This window comes from Neodiprion virginianus, chromosome 4, assembly GCF_021901495.1.
Source record: "Neodiprion virginianus isolate iyNeoVirg1 chromosome 4, iyNeoVirg1.1, whole genome shotgun sequence".
Lineage (NCBI taxonomy): Eukaryota > Metazoa > Arthropoda > Insecta > Hymenoptera > Diprionidae > Neodiprion > Neodiprion virginianus.
In genome coordinates this window covers 40,464,185-40,483,206 of record NC_060880.1, presented here as the reverse complement: position 1 = coordinate 40,483,206, position 19,022 = coordinate 40,464,185, and the positions used below count along the sequence as shown (strand labels likewise).

General features: G+C 41.7%; 2 protein-coding genes across 19 annotated transcripts in view; one reads left to right on the top strand and one right to left on the bottom strand.

The window, feature by feature from the left end:
• LOC124302728 (uncharacterized) overlaps positions 1 to 19,022 on the bottom strand; it is a 161,317-nt gene that overhangs the window by 38,121 nt on the left and 104,174 nt on the right. The window lies entirely within an intron of this gene.
• LOC124302734 (uncharacterized) lies at positions 5,547 to 18,952 on the top strand. The gene is made up of 8 exons (XM_046759207.1): positions 5,547 to 5,677; positions 10,148 to 10,434; positions 14,367 to 14,472; positions 16,394 to 16,608; positions 16,678 to 16,777; positions 16,967 to 17,181; positions 17,281 to 17,667; positions 17,945 to 18,952. The coding sequence occupies exons 2-8, from the start codon at positions 10,171 to 10,173 to the stop codon at positions 18,344 to 18,346; spliced, it is 1,689 nt and encodes a 562-aa protein (XP_046615163.1). The 5' UTR covers positions 5,547 to 5,677; positions 10,148 to 10,170; the 3' UTR covers positions 18,347 to 18,952.

Here is a 19,022-nt window from a genome sequence, read left to right as displayed (position 1 = left end):
ATTTTTCAACGACCCTTTTCCGGACTCTTCAGAGTAAACGAAAATTTTTTGCCGTTTTTGACAAGAGTCAGAGGATAGCAAAGTGTCCAAAGTTTTTGGGCAAGAAAATTACACGATCATAAAGCTTGTTCCGATTTTAACTCCGGCCTTTCGTTCGCCGTTTGGTATTTTGTTGCTTTGCAGTTCGTTACACGACTCGAGCCTCCGGGAAACGAGAGTGTTATATTTATTAAATTATACGGATAGAGTACGAGCTGTGCGGTGATTGTTCCTTACACTGTACGATTCGCAAAAGAGAGTAAATCAAGCCTGAAGTCAATGCGAGAAGCAAATCGGAGCGACGAGATGCTTGCGAGTCGTGAGTACAGGAAAAAGTGAAAGCCTCTTGGGAGTTTGATGTGTACGCGTGTACGCACAGTCGACACAGCGAATGGATGATCGCCTAATCCGATCAACGTGTTCGTCAACGTAGCTCGAATTAATACAATTTTGTTATTTAATCAGAGGATAATAAAACAGGGCAGCGCCTCGAAAAAGTAAAAAGGAAAAAAAAAAATGAAATGGAGAGAAAGAAGATACGCAAAAAAGTTATTTTAACCAAAGTGGCGCAATGTTGGGGAACTGTGACTGAACATTTTTTTTTCTGATCGAATAATAATGCCGATAAATACGAAATGCTAGTGTTTGAATATCGAGATCCGCGATGAAACTGGTTTCAACGACCCGTTTGGCGGCCGGTTTGGAGTTCCGCTGCGTTTCTGGTGCATGAATATCAAGTGCAAGGTAACGTCAAGTTGTTAAGGCTTGGCGGTGTGGAATTACTACGGGTTGCTTATACAGCGTAGGCAAATATCGCGATCGCGGTTAAATTCAATTTTGCTACGACGCGGCGCAGTTCGTTAATAAAATGAACAAAGGCGTTAGCATCGGTTTGACTTATTCACCGAAATTCTTTTTTACGTTCTAACAAGGAAGGTATCACAGGTCGATGTTTCCGATTTCATTTCTTCTGTAATATGTTACAGTAGACTGAAAACTAAGTGACAGATATTTATTTATTTATTTTTTTCATCTGCCAGTAAACATTCAGAGGGAGTGAAACCCCATCCTTCAAAGTAAGGCAGGTCAAGGGGCGATTTGGCAGTTTCTTTTTATTATTTTTTAATTGAGAAAATGACATTTTTCATTTCTTGTTGTGAGAAAACTTTTCCAGTTGCATTGGTTAAAAAGTATTTCACGTTCTTGTGAGTTCAACGTGCCTTAATTGGAGGGTGGTTTTACCCTCTTCAAGTGTTTGATGGCAAATAAAAAAAAAAAAAAAAAGACGTGTCGTTTAGTTCTTAGTCTACTGTAACATATTACAAAAGAAATTGAATCGGAGAGATCGACCTGTGACAACTTCCTTGTCAGTCATCGGTTCGCGGAAACTGGACTTTCGATCTCACCAAGTGAGTTGAAAAATCACGGCAATTAAGCGTTTTAAGTGCAGAAATCGCAACGACCGCAGGCTCTTGAATCAGGATGCGAGAGATCGAAATTCCGCGTACATAGTTGCGATATTTTTACCGTTATAAAAATCTCGTCGAACTAGTTGCAAAACATTTTCAAGCTGGATTAATTAATCAATGTTCGTCAGCGCTGGGTTACTCAACAATTTATAAGGGAAACGGTTTTTATCTACATCGAATTCTCGAGCTTTGTAGAGCAAACGAACGTTGCGTCAAGTTGTTGTATTTTTTCAATCCAATTTTTCGAATCTTTCAGTTCGTTCGAGGATGTAAAATCCGTGTGTAAATTGTGGATATAAAATCCGTGTATATATCCAAGATGGACATACGTAACGGGATATCGACTATCATTGTCAGTTGGAAAGGTGATAAACGATAGAGGAAAAAGTGACTCGAGAAAATACTCACCTCGTCCGCAACAAGTAGTACAAAAATATCGACACGTGGTTGATAAGACTCACCTGAAAATAGAGAGAGAAAGAGCAATCAGAATTTTGCGAGAAATTCGCTGACATCTGGATCGGCAACGGGATTAAATTAAAATGCGGTTTTTCGTGACACTGCGCGTTATATTGACATTTTTTACAATGAAACTGAGCAAAAACGGGTAAAAAGTTTACAGACATCTTTGACACACGTCAGTTTACGTAATCGACAAAATTACATATTCCTCGGCTGGATATTGAGGCCTGATCAATCTGCTCTGTTACGTGATAGTCTCGTGATACAATTTAAATATTATTTTCCACATCGATTAGATAATAAGAGGTAACGCGAGTCGGTTAGATATACGTAAGAATTTCAGGCATTGCGTAAAGAATTGCAACGATCGAAATACGATCGGCGAGACATTGACGTGAGATTTAAAAATAATTTTAATTCCGCAGGGGAATCGATACCTAACAGTGGAAAACTTGATTCCGTTCCTCGTATCGCCTTCGAGTTTGCGAGCGTAACACAAAATTATAATCGGTTTATCATTATCAGCCTTGCAATTGACAAGGCTATTCGATCCCCGAGGGGAATTTTGCCGATTGGCTAATTCAGCCGCCTGAATTGCCATTGGACAAAGGAAGCGAAAATCGCGTCGATAGCCACGTGCGTGGATTGGAGGACAATGCGATATTGATAAATTGTTCGAGTTTTAAAAAATGGTGAAACGGGCGTAAAAGAATCGTTAGAACCGAAGTAGAATCGGTCCGATACTTTTATCGGTCTGTTCGTTGAACGTCGAATTGTTTGGGGTTGGGCAACAATCCTCGATGCAGGTCAGCTTTTGAGCTACGACAATGTGGCGCCGAGATACGGTTGCATATCGTAATTCAGAAATGGTTCATACCTATAAATATACCCGCCTGTCTACCTTGCGAAACATGTACCTCAAAATCCACGCATGGTTTCTTTCGAGCTGATACGCGGTTACGCCAAGTGCCAATCACAACGGCTGTATATGTATATAAATCCGTTCCAACGCAAGCACGAAGAATTTTTTCCACTTCGTCAATCACGGACGAAGTTCAATTATTCGATATGGCGAAGAGCCTCTGAGACAAAGACGCAACCCGATGAAATGCTGAGACTTTTTTATTCTTGGTCAATAAATTGTGGAAACTGATTATATTTCTTTGCTCTTTTTTTCTTATCTCATCACATTTCATAATCTCAGAAGAACGTGGCGAAGGATCGATCGAGTCGTTGTCTTTGTCGCGACGGATCGTTGTAATAATTAGGTACACGGGTACCGGACAAAGATTTCCGTGGCTCGATTACCCGATTGCCGATTCTCGCGGTAATCGAATCCCCTTCACAAGGCTTATAGTGGTTAATTTGACGCCTCGGGTGAAAAAGGCACTCCAAAGTTTTCAGTAAATCGAGGCGGAACAGTGACGCGATCGGATCTATCGCGTCGTCGAGGAAACTGGGAATTAGTTTGCACGGTCAGGGTAGAAAGAAGTTGGAAATCCGCGTCCGTATTTGACTAATAAATCAGCCATGTGCCGGCTGTTGTTTAACCTTCGGCCGACAAACGGGAGCGCAAACTCTTTGATTCCGCCTTCCGCGGTCGGGGTGGATAAAAAACGAAACTACGGGTACCAAAGTGAACGAAAAATATGTCTGGGAGCGGCTTTCCTCGTCACGGACATGGTGGGGGTCACCTAACGCAGGCCTGAGAAATACAACTTTTAATTTCCCCCCAAAAGCAGTAATGCTTTTTTTTTTAAGGTATTTAGGTATGTTGAATTAAAATGTAGCGCTAGTTTTTTTTACACTACATCGAGATTTATTCTTATGCCAGATACGCGTATTTACAGATTTTTTTTTAACAATTTTTATGGGAAAAAATATATATAATGAATACAAAACTGAATGCTTAGGTATAAAATGAACAGCATTAGTTTTAAACAAGACCTTAAGAGACTGGATGAATCAAAAAGACTTGTCATGTCTTTTTCCATTTTCTTCAAAAACCTTGTTTAATCTTTTTCTCTTTTAGTTACGCAGCTTTAGATATGCTTAAAATCTTCGTAAACAACACGTAGTGAGGGTAGATGAATATTTAAATATCAACACAGTCATTGATACACATAATTAACACAGAAATTGGATGTCAATTCTAGCAGTACTAAGAAAACAGAAAAAAAAACACCCAGAAAATTGACGTTATGGAATTTTTTCAATATATTTTTTCCATACATCCGTACCTAATACCTACAGAAATTGCTACTCGGTATTGCAAAGGGAAACCATATCAGGCCTGTCTAATCAGTGACACTTTCAAAAATCAAGATATCGAACAGTTCATCGATCTTCGTCATTTTACTTTCGCATGTTTAATATTTCGATATGTCGGCCGTTGCAAGTTTTTACCCCGATCCACGGACATTCCCGCGAGCGATTGATCATCTATAGTCGAACTTTTTCCTCCGGGGAGGGAATTAAATCCACGCGCAGGGTGTTCCTCGAGACTCCGACGATGATCGAGGGTTCCAATCGATTCCCAGGGTTGGATAAACAACCGGTACAATTATACGCGATAAGACCTTGCAACGGCTTTCGATTTCGTTCGGCGTGCCGAGTGACTCTCGGTAACTCGACAACTCCACATCGCGTTTTTCGAAACGCTGATCTTATAACAGCGTTAATTCCGCTCCAATTTAATCCCGATTATATCGCGTGGCTCTCGGCCGTTGTCATCAGCGGTTCGCCTTCGCCTTCGAGACTCACCGAGCACGAGCTACCGAAGTGAAAGCATTTGCCTGTACGTAGTTACTCGGAGGAACTCGACGCACCGTCCAAAGTTGTTCCATCCGATGGAATAATCAGCCCATGTTCGATTTGCAGCCTCGAATGTGTGCTGTAACAGTTTTTTTTTTTTTTTTCTTTTTCTCTTCAGGAAATATCGATCGATAGTCATTTGCAAGTAATTATGCGAATGGAATGCGGTTCTCACCAGTCTCCGGGCTTATTTATGTTGACAAAGTTAGCAGCGTTACCGTAACGATGCATGTTTGAGAAAAACCGCTACTCATAATCTTTATTAATGTCCGAGATTTTGGGTAAACCAGTTTAAAAAAAAAAAAATAAATGTACTTCAATTAAGTTAGGCCAATTCCTTGAAAGTCATTTTTGAATTGTGCGATACTGATGCTTTTCCACACCAGGGAAACAGAGTAGGTAATATTTCCGCAGGGACGAGGATCCAATCTTTTGGCTTTGGTGGAATTGAAACAGTTACATAATTACCGCCGCATTTTGGGTTCACAGAAACGATCGGTGGTTTTATTCTCTTCGCGGTTAACGTTCACTTCTGGGAACCTTCGCCCGTCAGCGTCAACCTAATAATTAATTTACGCTATAAAAATTCCGGTTTTACTAGCCGACGGAGAATGCAGAATTGAAGATTGCAGGCTGCTGCTGGACCCCAAGGGTGGGTGGTAGGAGTAAATGAGAAAGGAGGGTGGAGTGGAGTGGAATGGAGTGGGCCGTTCGAAAGGAGGAGGGAGAAAGAGGTGTTCTCTGCTCTCCGAAGGAGCTTACGAGGCGTATGCTTAGCGAGGAGAATAGACAGTTGTATTTTCGTCCGGACATCGCGAGGACCTATCCTTAATATCGTATCGTGCTTACGTATTCATCGCCGACGTCGGTCTTGCGCCAATTATCAATCCGGGGTAAGTTTCACGCCTTGTTGTTCGACGATCCGAAACAAGAATTTTCCCCTTCCTTCGTTGGGGTGTTTTTTTTTATTTTTTTTATTTTTATTTTTTTTATTTCTTCGTCATTCAAAATTTCGTGTGAAGGGTTCGAGTCGGGAGTTTTTACATTTTCACGTTACGTCGGGGATTAAATAACAATTGGAACAACACTGAGTGGGGTAATTTATTTCTGGGGCGTAATAATAACGGTAATTGTTTTCGGTGTTCTTGTAACTCTAGGCTTGTATGGCAATTATGGAATATTTATGGTAATTATTATTATTATTATTATTATTATTTGTTTTGATATCGAGTTTCATAGACGGTGAAAGCCGAGCTTGATTTTGTTATAAAATGGCAAAGTGAGAGTAGAACAATACGTATAGGTAATGATGATACCTAATACCAAAACCTTGGGGTATCCGGTGTACTAATTAACGATTGAATAAATTAGAGCCGCGTGCGAAGAACCGGAATATAACGAAGCGGAAGGAGGACTTTTTTTTCTTCGAGTTTAGTTGAAATATTTTCGACCAAAATTTCGATTTTCGAATCACAAATGTGACAATCTACGAACGATCAGCAAGATTGTCTATCAATAAAATAGTATCGACGTAAAATTGTAAAATTTGAGGGAATGATTCGACGTGCGAGCCAATTATAAACGAGTTTCATGAACCGTTGCGATGTTTACTCGAGTAAACCGCCCGATAACCCGGTGGAGGAAATTTGCTTTGTACATCGACTATCGATTTGTATGAGTTGCCGGATGTTCGCGCTCTCGAACTCCCTGCAGGTATGTACAATGTACATATGAAATCACGTTCCTTCGATCGATCGGAACGCCATTACGCCTCTGACAAATAAATACGTGCCGCGGGGTGTAAAGCAAATTTCAAACGGTTATTTGGCACCGAAATAAACGGGGTGCTCTCCCTCCCACCCCCGCCTTTAAATTCACACATCGAATCGAGCGTTCATTCGTAGACAACGGGGAGGATTCAGTTTGCAAGCGGAGATCTTGAATGGGGCGGATACGGGACGAGTTATGAGAAAAATTTCCATTGTATCTGCAGGATCTTCCGTAACAGCTCGACGGAGTAAACTATGAATATCTGTCGCCTTTGTTCACGGTTCGCACATTTCTCACTGCTCTGGCATTATTATAACTGCATGATTACAGGCCGTTTAATCTATATCTATAATAAATCGAGCGTGAGATGCGCGAGAAAATAAAGGAAAAGTAAATGGATAAAAAATTAAAAAAAAAAGAGAACCGGCAGTTACGCACGTATGTATCTATATGATGGTAAAAAAAGCCGGGTTCGGTTATCTTCTCAAATATCATATCAAGATTGCGCGCCGAAAGTAACCCGGGCTTCGTTTCTCGATTCGCACTTCCGCCAGGCTCTTGGTTACGCAATACTTTTTGTCCTTTTGCGAAAACGAAAGTAAAGTGTTCTCAGTTGTACGTCGTAGACACTCGGATCGGAAATAAAAAATGACAGACCGTGAAGTTGGTGTGAAAATTTCTTGAAATATTTTTCTCACAATTTCAATGTCGTTTATCGACAATTTTTGAATTTTTTCTAAATTTCTTATACATTCTTTGACACGTATAGTTGCTATTTTAACATCGTCGAGTTTCTCTCGGCACCTACACAGAAGAAGAAGAAGATCCGAATGAGAATCCCGTCCGAAACGATCGTCTACATATCTATCTATGTAAATTCCTCTGAACGGTGTTGTGAATATCCAGAGAAAGTGTTGAGTTTTGTACGCAGCGTGGACGAGAAATTTATAGCGCGTTTCAAGATTTGATTATCTCGACATAGCGTATATACGTCGGCGCATTTTCAAAACACTATTCATCATCGCTCAAGATGCTTTGATAACCTTTCGCCCGTTCATGGTAGTAACAATTTCCGCGGGTATAAAGTGATTCGATATACCTGCGGTCCATAAAATACGAATTTAATCCAGTATACTCGGAGTTTTTGCCTTTCTCATGAATATTTTCCTCGTCAATACCGCAGTTTCGTTTATGTATGCGTACAACGTGTATTCCTAAGGTGAAATTCGTGCGGTGAGATGAATCTACGGACGCAGTTATTCCCGAAATAAAATACCACTCTCAAAGTTGATTGTAGCACGCGTGTGATAATTAGCGCAAGGCAATTTAACGGCCGAATCGAGGATCCGGTAAGTAAACTGACACGGCCGTAAACTGACGGTAAAGGACAGGAAGTGAGAAGAAAGGTGGAGACACTGCAGGAGAAAGAGCGTTGTAATCACCGACGATTAGATTGGTAAAAAGTAAATGACGAAATGAAATATCCATTAGCATGAGAATAAAAGTAGAGCGAGACAGAAAGAGAGAGAGAGAGAGAGGGAGAGAGAGACGGAGATTGGAAGAGGGAAAGCATGATAGCGGAGTCGCAGGTATGATGCAAATGACGCAAGTAATCAGGCAGCCGAGTCGACTGAATTGTAGCCTGTTCGTGCCTTATAAGCGGTCTATATACACGCTAAATTCAATGAGCAACGCTCGGTTTGGTTACTATAACTCAAGTTTTTCCTCGGGTTACGATACGACGCGACAACGAAGTTGCGTTAAGTGAGATTTCACGCACCCCGAACCCATTGCGCAATAACACCATTGACTGCTTCAATTAGTTGCGTGTGAACTGCATAGTTGCAGCAGACACCTGTCTGTCTTTGCGTGAGCTGGAAATTTCGCAAATATATGATTGTGATACGATGTGAAGGCGAAGGGAAAAAGGAAAATAGAAAGAAACTTGAAAAGAAGCGTGTAATACTAGGGTGGTTGATTGTTTGATTTGTTTTTTTTTTTTTTTAAATTGCCTCTAGCAAAATTTGAGACAAACGATGAAAAAAAAAAAAAAAGAATTGTAATCAAACCTGGTAGAGGTGGAATAATATTTAGAGGACGCTACCGATAATGGTATTATTTTTTGGTTTTTTTTTTTTTTTGTGTACACCTTACGGACTTATATATGTATAATTGTTTGTTCTTTTTGTATCGTGGTTCGATTAATCGTTCGTCAATCAACAGCAAACTACGCCTAACAATTCCGCATTAACGGCTGATTTCGTCTTTTATCCGAAAGATTAATCGTCTCGGAGAAATTTGGATAACAGTTTTCTTTTTGTAACGAAAGAGAAGTATCACATCACCTTAACGTTCCTGTTTCGTTTTCAGTATTGATTTTTAAGAACAATGATTAATTGGATCGCGATGCGAAAAAAATAAACTAATATATTTATATAAGTACGCGAGGTGTACACGTAAAAATAAATGAGAAATATTACAATAATTTTTAGCGACCTCTAAATATTTTCCTACCTCCTCCAGGTTTTACGACGAGTTTTTTTTTGAATATTTGTCACAAATTTTTCGAGTAGCAACTCAAAAAAAAAAAGAAGTTACGAAATGAACCATCCTAATGTATCAGGGTTCGCACGCATTTTGCAATTCGAAATTCCCGGTAACTTTTCCCTGAGTTTTTCCAGTTTTTCCCGTGCGTACTGTTCGCGTTCTCGCGTCTTTCACATGCATTTTTAATGACACGTTTCTTGCCAAGTTGTGCAAATTGCGGATGAAAATATTATTTCCGATTCTGTATGGACAAGCAGGTGGCTTGTGACTCAGCGAATTGGCGGGCACTGTATTTACGGAACGGTTTCCACGCAACTCAGAGCGTAAAATCTTGCAGACATACCTGCAGGTTTTCAAAGATGGAAAGCGATCGTCGATACCCGATCGGCAAGAAGGTTATCCAGTCGTTGCATGATCCGAGCAAAGACTTTCCTCTGTAACAGGAGCTAACTTAGTAGATTTTCTAATCGCGAAACCGGCCGCTTTGCTAATCCGTATAATAATAAGATAATAAGAATTTTCTGTAAGTATGCTGGAAACGGATAACTGGGAGAAAATGCGGCTCTGATTTCTGTAGCCTGTAATTTGGTGTCAATCCAACTTCCGAGTCGACGACAACGATTTAAACGCGACAATTTTTTACATCATTGTCCGGCAAAGAAAATTCAAAGGTACATGTATAAGAATCTTTTTTTTTCTTTTTTGGACATAACGGTTACCGTCAGGTGAAATTTATCGTTGATCCTTTCAGTCGCACATTTTTTCACCAAGCATTTTTTGCCCGCATTTTGTTACTCGCGGGATTTTGGGGTCGCTGATCACGAATCTGAAGTCTGAATTTGATGATTTCCGAATCTGAGATGTTGAATCCAATATGGCGGATATAAAATCGAAAAAAAAACAAGCATGATTCGATGATTCAGGGCGAAACTTGTTACGCGGGGGTTTTTGGGGTTATACGAAGTAACGATGATATTTTCGATGTGAGGCGCCGTGTATTCCACTGTGACTGAAAGGGTTAATACTTGTCACGCTTCGCTTTTCAGATCCGCTCCGCATCTGGATCAACATGAAAAGGAACAGGATGCTGTTTCTCATGTGCGCCCTCTTCTCCGGCTCAATGGCCATATCCAATTCCTGGACTCCGGTCGTTCCGTCTCACGGAGGCGGAGGCATTCTGCAGCAGGAAGCTGCGATCTACAACAACGAGTCACCCTTTCTCCAATATCCCCTGAGCCAGGACTCTGAGCCAGTTTCGCATCCCTTGGCCCAGCAGGAACAGGACCAGTGCGCCTTGTACAAGGTCTCGATGAATCAACAGCTCTACTTCGAGGTAAGCGTCACTTTTCCGACGATCCTCGTGACGCGAGGAACGCAAGGTCTGAAACTGCTTCGACTTATTTTAGGGATGAAAAGATCGATACGTGATAATTGATTTTCCGGGCAACTAATTTATTTTCATGCCATCACCAGCTAAAGGACAAGTTCAGAGTTGCTTCTTCTTTGTTAACGCGCGAAATGACCGCACGGCTTTGTTCCGATGTATAGTTAATTAGTATTCGCGGTTGGTTCAACTTTGGGGTGACAATGCGACGCTTCTATTCAAATAATTGGGTGAATCTGTTGCGAGACCTCTTCCATCGGCATTTCGCAAGGATTTAATAAATGTATCTACGTTTGGTGCGTGAGAATTACCACAGCGAGATATCGACTCGCCAGATGGATCATTGAAGGAAAATGATTGACGATACGTCACACATAGGTATATTCGATTCTCGGTGCGTCGAAGACGAGATTGTCCGAAGAAGCAAATTACAGTATTACGAATCCGTGCAGTTAATATTATACCTCTTGACTTAACGTCACGCGCAAAACGTAGACTTATCCATCTTTCCATCTTGCGTAACGAAATTCCGTGATTCACACGAGCTCGTATATCCTGCAGTGCTGCAGCCTACGCAAAACGAGACCTCTTTTTCTTCTCGTATCTCGATTTAGGTCAGGCTTCTCTTGCTCGCCCGGTTTCGCCACACCCGTTATTCAGACAAAGGATTAGATCCATGTTCACTTTAGACTCGTGGTAAATTTTTTAAACACAAGTATCTGTATTTTCCAAACAACGTACCATCGTATTTTGGACACTCTTTTGCACCGAAGTGATTGAACAACCTGAGCAGTCGTTATTGAGAGTGACCTAGTCTTTATACAGTCCTCGGATTTTACTACCACATAAAAGTAACGGCTTGATCACCGAAAGTGCTGCAATCAAGTTTAGGGACAAGAAATATATTTCATTGAAGCAATACAGCTACCGGACGGTATTACCTGGAACGTACAATGACGCGCATAATTTAAGCACGTCTCGAAGATGTTGCTTGTTTTTGTAAACGAATCCCCATTTTTCTAACTATGGTGTAATTGAATGATTTGACGCGTCTTTTGCAGGGTTTGAAGATATTTTTTACAAGAAACTCGAGCGAGACTTCTCGGCCGGGATAATAATAACAACAATAAGAAAACACGCATAATCGACGCACGTCGAAAACGAAAGTTGAACAACAACGGAACGTTTGAAATCCTGACATGGATTTATGTCCCGTTTCATGTTATTCTGCGATGCTTTCGATGTAACTTAAAAGTGCATAGACAGGTACTGCAAAAGTAAGAGTTTAGAATTAAGGCAGTGGTCGCTTTGTGTGTTCGGCTTGGAATCGGCGAAGATTCGAAGAGCTCGACGCGAAACGGATGGCAAAAAGCCAGCTGTTAATGAAAGTCGGAGAAAACACAGGCCATCACACCTATGCGGTCGACCCGTCGTACGTCGTACGGAAACAACTCCTGCGTGCTTTGCAAAACGATAAATATATCCGACTAGGTTCCTACATGTATAATGCATCAACGTGCGTGCCCGTCGCTTTAAACGTTGGGAGTGAAATCCAGCTATGAAAACCGTAATTTCGTTTACTGCAGAGTAAAACACGACGGTTTAAAAGTCTTTGAGGGATAGATTAGATCGTCATGGGCGAGCGGTAGAATTTCTTATCGAGAAAACCTGGTGCCGTAATTTAATTTCGAAATAGTTACATACTTCGTCGCGATTGCGAAGAATTTTTTAAAACTAAACGATGAACCAATCGTGACTGCAAATGACACTGACGCGCGTACAGTTTCGTTATCGGTGTACCAAAAACGAGGTTAAAAAGGAACGTGTCGCTTGGCACAAGTGACCTGAACTCGTCGTTCAACTAATTAGCCAATTTGTTAGTGCAGCCGAATACACGGTGTTATTATAGCTAAAAGCAAATCACTTGTGCAAGCGGATTAAGAATTTTATTTTTGGAGGTTATACTTGAGACGCGCGAGATGCAGGTTGGCCAACCGTCATCCTCGAAACATTCTTTTTTTAGAGAGGCACCGTGTGCGATCTACGTCCCGTTTAACCTTATACGAAACCGTAGCCCATCAATCACTCGGTGGCTGCACGCGTGAAACGTGAACGCGAGCGATCGTAAATAATTTGAAAACATACCCACCGAGGCGTTTGAAATATGGGACTAACGGAATGAAGTATGAAGTAGAATCCATGCGGAGCCACCGTCAAGGCTTATGCATCGTAAATTCGTATAATCGGCTCAGTTACACTGGTTCTTCTCGTGCATTCCATACATTTATCCGATTCGGGGAGGATAGATATGAGATTATTGCCAAGGCCAAGTCCTTGTGTATCACGGTATAGCACACGTGGCGTGACGAGGCATCAACTGGGCTCGTGTAAAATCAGCGGTGAAAACGTTCAGCTAGAGAAGAGAAAAAGTTAGCCCTCGATAAAAGAGAGAAGGAAAAAAAATACATAAATAAATAAACAACAACCAAGAAAAAAACAGAAAAAATAACGGCATACGAGGCGAAAGTCCGTTCCCGGCTAGATCGATAGTAAATCAGGGAAATTTTAGTAGAATTTACCAGGCATTTCTGACCGTGGGACGAGAGGCTGACGATAAGTATTAATGTACACATACTTCGTTTACTCCGTGTGTATGGGTTGTAAGGAAGAAATTGCAGGAGTTCCAGAATAAGCAGGTAGGCACATCGTAATTTGCGCTGACGTGATTCTCCTTGTACGGGTATAATGGCGTAAAGGTATACAGGATGGAACGAGGCAAGTGCTCGTTGCACGCTGCCGGGCATCAAGCGTGTGTTCGCGTAATCACAAGTCTCACTTTCTTTCTCAAGTTCAACGCTCGCTTCCGGAATCCACGAAGCTTCTTCCATCTCTTTTGACTTACTTCTCGCAGCCCGTTGATATTCCTCAATGAAACAGGCGATAATTAAGCCTTATTGCAGTCATAATTAATAACCAGTGACTAATACACGAGGCAGCCATATACGACTGTGCGTTATATTAACGCTAATTATTTGAGAACTAAATGTTCGTCAAATTGATTGAACGCTTTCCGATGGCTTCATGATTCACCTGATGACCGCGTAGATGAGAATTATGCAAAACACAAGGAGCTCCCGACCCTCGCGGCGGTTTCAGCACTCGCCTTGCAATTACACAATCAAGTGGGTAAAAAATTATACCGGAATACAACATATAAACTCGGCCAACCGAACGATTATAATCACGCGATCCTCCTCAGCGGCTATAGGCATGTTGATTACGAGTAGTAGGAGAAATGTTCACTACACACTTGAATGTAACAAACGAAACACAACACGCGACAGTTTTTTCCCCCCCTTTATTTTTCAATTCTTTTTTTTCAACACCATTTCTTGGCCAACGTACGACGTTAATGCTAATCGGAATACTAGACATAGGCCGCCTTATAAACTCGTAAAGCACGCACATTAACGGCAATGCGCAACCTTAACGATACGGTTTTACAATTAACGAACGAACCGTGGCAATAAGTCACGTGAGCACGTGCAGTCAGTAAATTTCGCAAGGTAAATTCTCGGTTCTTTGAATTTTTTCGAAACTGAAATCATGGTTGAATTGTTCTTGCCGTAATTATCTGTGGCGAGTTATGTCACTCGATTACTAGAAAATCCCGAAACAAACTGTACAGTAAGAATTAAATTCGAAGCGCGCAAAGGGTAGCCATGTTGATTTTCCAACAGATGTTGAAAAATTCAGATTTCAGGAACGACGGAAATGAACCGTCGACAGAAATTTTGCATTGCTATTCAGTGTTCAGCAGTAAAGACTGTGAATGAAGTAATTCGTTTGGATTCTAACAATTTTATTTCATCTGTTTGCAGTATATCCACTACAAAATCGATCTACCAGACATGAAAGAGTTCACGTTGTGCGCATGGACGAAATTCCACAACCACACCAACGACCATCCGATCTTTTCCTACGCAGGTATGATTATCGTCTAAACAAAATATCGTTGTAAACTATTTGCATGTTGGAAGTGCCAACATTTCATGTATCTAAAAGCTACCGAATGTCAATGGAAACGGTTTTCCGTCCTTCTAAGTATATCTAAAAGAATTTCACGAGATAAACGGTCTAAATTCAAATAAGATTCAACGGGACGCGTCATTTGCAATGCGTCTAGGTTCATACACGTCTGAGCGTGTAATGAAATGCGGTTTGTTGCTACTGGAAAGTGTTTCCTCTTAGGTAAACGTTACAGCCGAAAGACACGTGCTCAATACTCATGCGTCAAGCGTCAAGTTACCAGGACGGTTCCCGGCAGCAGCAAGCTGCCTAAAATAGTGAAAGAGTAAACACGGCAAATGGCATGATTCGGTATTCTCGCATGGGATAAATCTCCATAATGTGTTATACAACGAGTTCCCAACAGTTTCTGCAATCCGTGCATAAATTATACGTCACGTATGTACCTACTTGCAATGATATATTTGAGCATGAAAAAATAAAAAAATAAACAAAAAAAAAAATGAGAAAATTGCAAGGAAGGGGTGATGTTAGAATGTGAACGAAGAGAGGTGCAATAGCAAAATTGAAAGCTCGTCAAGGCCGCGTTTTACTGTGACACTATAAGCTTGTTTTTTCAAACAAGCTGGTCATTCTCGGGGCTGGCCCGGAACGGGGGATTTTCTACTTCGTCGTGAGTCGTTAGAGCTTATAACGCTGTACCTACGCGTATCCGGGTTCTTTTGAAATTAATCGTTTCGGACGATTTATTTTCAGATTAATGGTCACGGCCAAGCGCGGTAAAAAGGTTCGGACACAACTTAGAACTCCAGGGTTTCAGAAAAAGAATGACCATCCTACGCGGAGATATTACATAAATATAATTCAGTTTACGGGCTATTAGACAAACGCCGCTGGGGTAGTTGAATGATAAAAACATGTATATTATGCACAGGCAATATTCACACAATTTCAATTTAATTATAGATACACGTGTAGCTCGAGCCGGTTAATTATCGATCGTTAATATAGTTAGGCACAAGACATGTATAATTAACGATTAAACGTCGACGTTGCAGGCTGCGGCCTCCTTCGAGATTATCGTTGGAGTGAAATTTAACGCATGCACCATAGGGACATAGGTACATGCGGTTATATCCCTCGGCTGGAACTAACTAACGAGTGAAATTGTATCCGCATTTTTTCCGGCGCTTGTTATTACCATTTTATTTAATAAATTGGCAAGGCTTGTTTTGCTCTGTTTTGTTTTTAGAAATTCTCGTTTTACCGAGAGTTTCGTCTACTCCTGTCTGATACTTTGATTTGGAGGAGAGCGACGGTAACATAAAAGAAAGCAAGTCTCGTAACTAAATTCCACGGAGAGTTGAATATATGCGCAGAAATGGAACCGATACTAATCAACGAAAACTAATATCGGTTGAACATGAATTTGACATGGAGAGAGTCGCGAGTCTTCAAACTTGTCACCGAGAACTTCCCTTCAATTTCATACACATACTTTGCATAAAAATCTGTCATGATGAATTGTCGCACGCCTTTTCATTTCTCTGGATCACCAATGGCTGCGAGCAGTGTAGGAACAGCACGAAACCAAGCATACATCATGCGTTCCACTCGAGAGTTAATATAGCATACAGAGTACCTATACAGCGTTTTTGTGCGACAGTAGAAAGTTGTTCACTATGCACGGTCCATTATATTCATTCTTTGTCGCAGCACTTTTTTCCATCCAAGTTGTATATATTTTTTTTTTTTGTCGTAACACTTCAGCTTGTTGTCAGCAGTGAAGGGAGTGGGTATAAACATGATTGATTCCGAGATAATCTTTACATGCACGAGGATTACGAGCGTTCGAATGAAAGTCCGTTATAAATTACAGTCGATGGTCAGCCACGCGGTATACTGATCTGGATCGCGAACACTGCGAGGAGTTCGTACTTCATGATGAACATAGACGGTCACAATTTGTTCCGACTGAACTATCCTCTCAGATTGAACAAGTGGTATCACAGTTGCCAGAGCTGGAACGGTGTCACCGGCGAGTGGCAAATATGGGTAAACGACGAACGCGTTGGACGAGGATTCAACAACAGGGTAAGTCGAAGTTGTAAGCCCCACTTCATTTGATCCAAGTAGAAGCTAACGAAACTTTTGTACGTAAAGTTGGTAGGGCACGTCATCAAAGGAGGTGGAATCGCTATTTCCGGACAGGAACAGCGCCAACTTGGTGGTGGATTTCTGGAGGGTGCTGATGCACCGGAAGGTGGGTTGAGAGGACATCGATTTAACTCAATTGAATTTAACGAACCGAAGTCGCAATCGGCGAACTCTTTCGTTTGGCCTGACATTGAGGGTTCAAACAAGAAATGCATTCCCTGGCAAATGTTTTTTTCAATAGTGTTAAAGTTCCAAAACTGAGCGATGACCGGTTTAATGGTTTCACCGTTCGCAGGGTCCGGTGGATTTTTGGGTGAGCTGACGATGCTTCAGCTTTACAGCGTCGCTCTGACGGCCGGAAAGGCGCACAAGGATCACAAACATCATCACGCCCATCACTGGGAGCACGATACTAGCAACAACACCCCGAGACCGACGACTCAGGCGCCAGTTACCGGACGGCCGCTTCCCCAGAGCCCGTTCCTCACCGCAGGGCAAATAAACCACCAGGTAGGGGTTGATTTTAGACTTCAGAGAGGCCTGATGGCCGGAACTCCCTGTTAACGGTGGCTAAAGTGCAAGCATAAAGGTGTCGGCTTTATTTGACAGGTGAAAATCAATACCGGAACGCCACTTCAGATCAATCAGAACGGAGTGACCTTGAGGCATCCGAACATCGTTCAGTCGCAGACATCCTTCCAGCCACTTCCTCCTGTAAATCAGGATGCGGCTGGAGTTTCCGGCGGTTTTGCTTCCGCCCTGGACGCATCCCAGCTCCGTAGGACCACTCAGTATTTCGGTAATCAAATCCCGCAGGTCGCCCAACTTTCTCAAATTCAGGCACAACCGGAAGCTGGATTTTCTTACGTCGACGAACAGTATCCGACGATTTATAAACGGGCGGCGAAAGTGAGCAACGAGGAATCGGAAGGGACGAGATTCGAGGACATTCAGAAGACTGTCGCTAAAAGGGAGGCTCAAATCCCCGACGACAAGGTGAGTGAATAATTTTTATACGAGAGCGAAAATGTTCGGTCTTTAACGCTGCATCGAAGTGTCGATAAATTTCGATTTCGATTTAATTGGGAAAGCTGAAATCCGCGAGGAGTTTTTATACAGGATCTAAAAAAACAAGATTGTCGCAGCTTGATATACGAGGAGAGAGAGAGAGAGAGAGAGCGAAAAAAAACTTGTTCGCATAACGGATAACAAGATTCGTTTGAGGAATTCACAGCCGTGTTATAATGAAGTCTTTTTCTCCCTCTTTTGAAAGGTCTCCTTTGTCACGGCGAAAGGCGAGGCGAGTCTCTCGCCGTCATCAACGTCGACGGTTCGAAAGGCGCTACGAAAACGCGATTCCGAAAAGAGGAAGCGAGGTCTGATTCAGCTGGCTGACGGATCGATTTTAGACGATGCTTTGCTCGGCGATCAGGGATTGGAGAATAATTATTTCTCCGGGTTAACGAGCTTTGGGATTCAGCTTCCGGTTCACCACACCAAAGACGAGGAGCGCGAACCGGCCGAAGGCGAAGTCAGACAGGTGATGAACGTTTGCGACGGTTGCGCCGATGATCCCTTCGAGAAGGTCCTAATCCTTGGTTGGAGATCGGTGCCGAAAAAGCTCTACTCCGGCGCTCTGTATCTGCCCGCTGCCCAGACGTGCAAAGCATTCTAGATCCTTTTGCAATTTGACGACAGTTCTTCCCTAGATTTCCTTATTCTCATCGTCAGAAGATTAATACAAGAGAGAAGAAAGAAAGAGGGCAATAAAAATGGGGTCCGAAGAATGGAACGGGAAGTCGAAAGATATTAGATGTTTCTCAATATGCTCTCTCGATTCATTGCGAGCGAAAACCTCGAGATAAAGACAAACGGAGAAGGTAGTTAATCAATACTTTCGCCAAAAACTTCCGTTACACCTGACGAGTGACTTTTTGATGTCGAGAATATATATTAATACTCATAAAAGTTCGCGATGACGTTTTTTACCACTGTTATAAATTTTCGTCACTGAAATATTCTCTGTCGAGAAAAAAAAAAAAAAAAAAACAATAAAAAACAACGAAAAGAAAAAAGAAAACAGACGTCGCCGCGGACCGCAAGCTCAAAAATCAATAGTTATTATTTATATGAATTATTATCGTTCATCATCCGCCGTTTTATATTGTGTAAAGATAATTATATCATACTTCGAGTCATGCGCACGAATAATCATCCATCTATGCAATTGTAACCAGTGTAATATAAGATAATTCATGAATAAATTTATATGTACATGTTACCAGAGTCGTCGCAGTGCGACCACGCGTAATCATTTTTGCCGAAAGCCTCAACTCCGAGGTGACTTTTAC

What these genes read in the sequence shown, in the direction of transcription:
- LOC124302734 (XM_046759207.1), top strand. Translation starts at nt 10,171, where the DNA reads ATGAAAAGGAACAGGATGCTGTTTCTCATGTGCGCCCTCTTCTCCGGC. An exon ending in GGGTGCTGATGCACCGGAAG is followed by an intron (nt 16,778 to 16,966) that starts GTGGGTTGAGAG and finishes CACCGTTCGCAG; the next exon opens with GGTCCGGTGGATTTTTGGGT. An exon ending in CTCAAATCCCCGACGACAAG is followed by an intron (nt 17,668 to 17,944) that starts GTGAGTGAATAA and finishes CTCTTTTGAAAG; the next exon opens with GTCTCCTTTGTCACGGCGAA.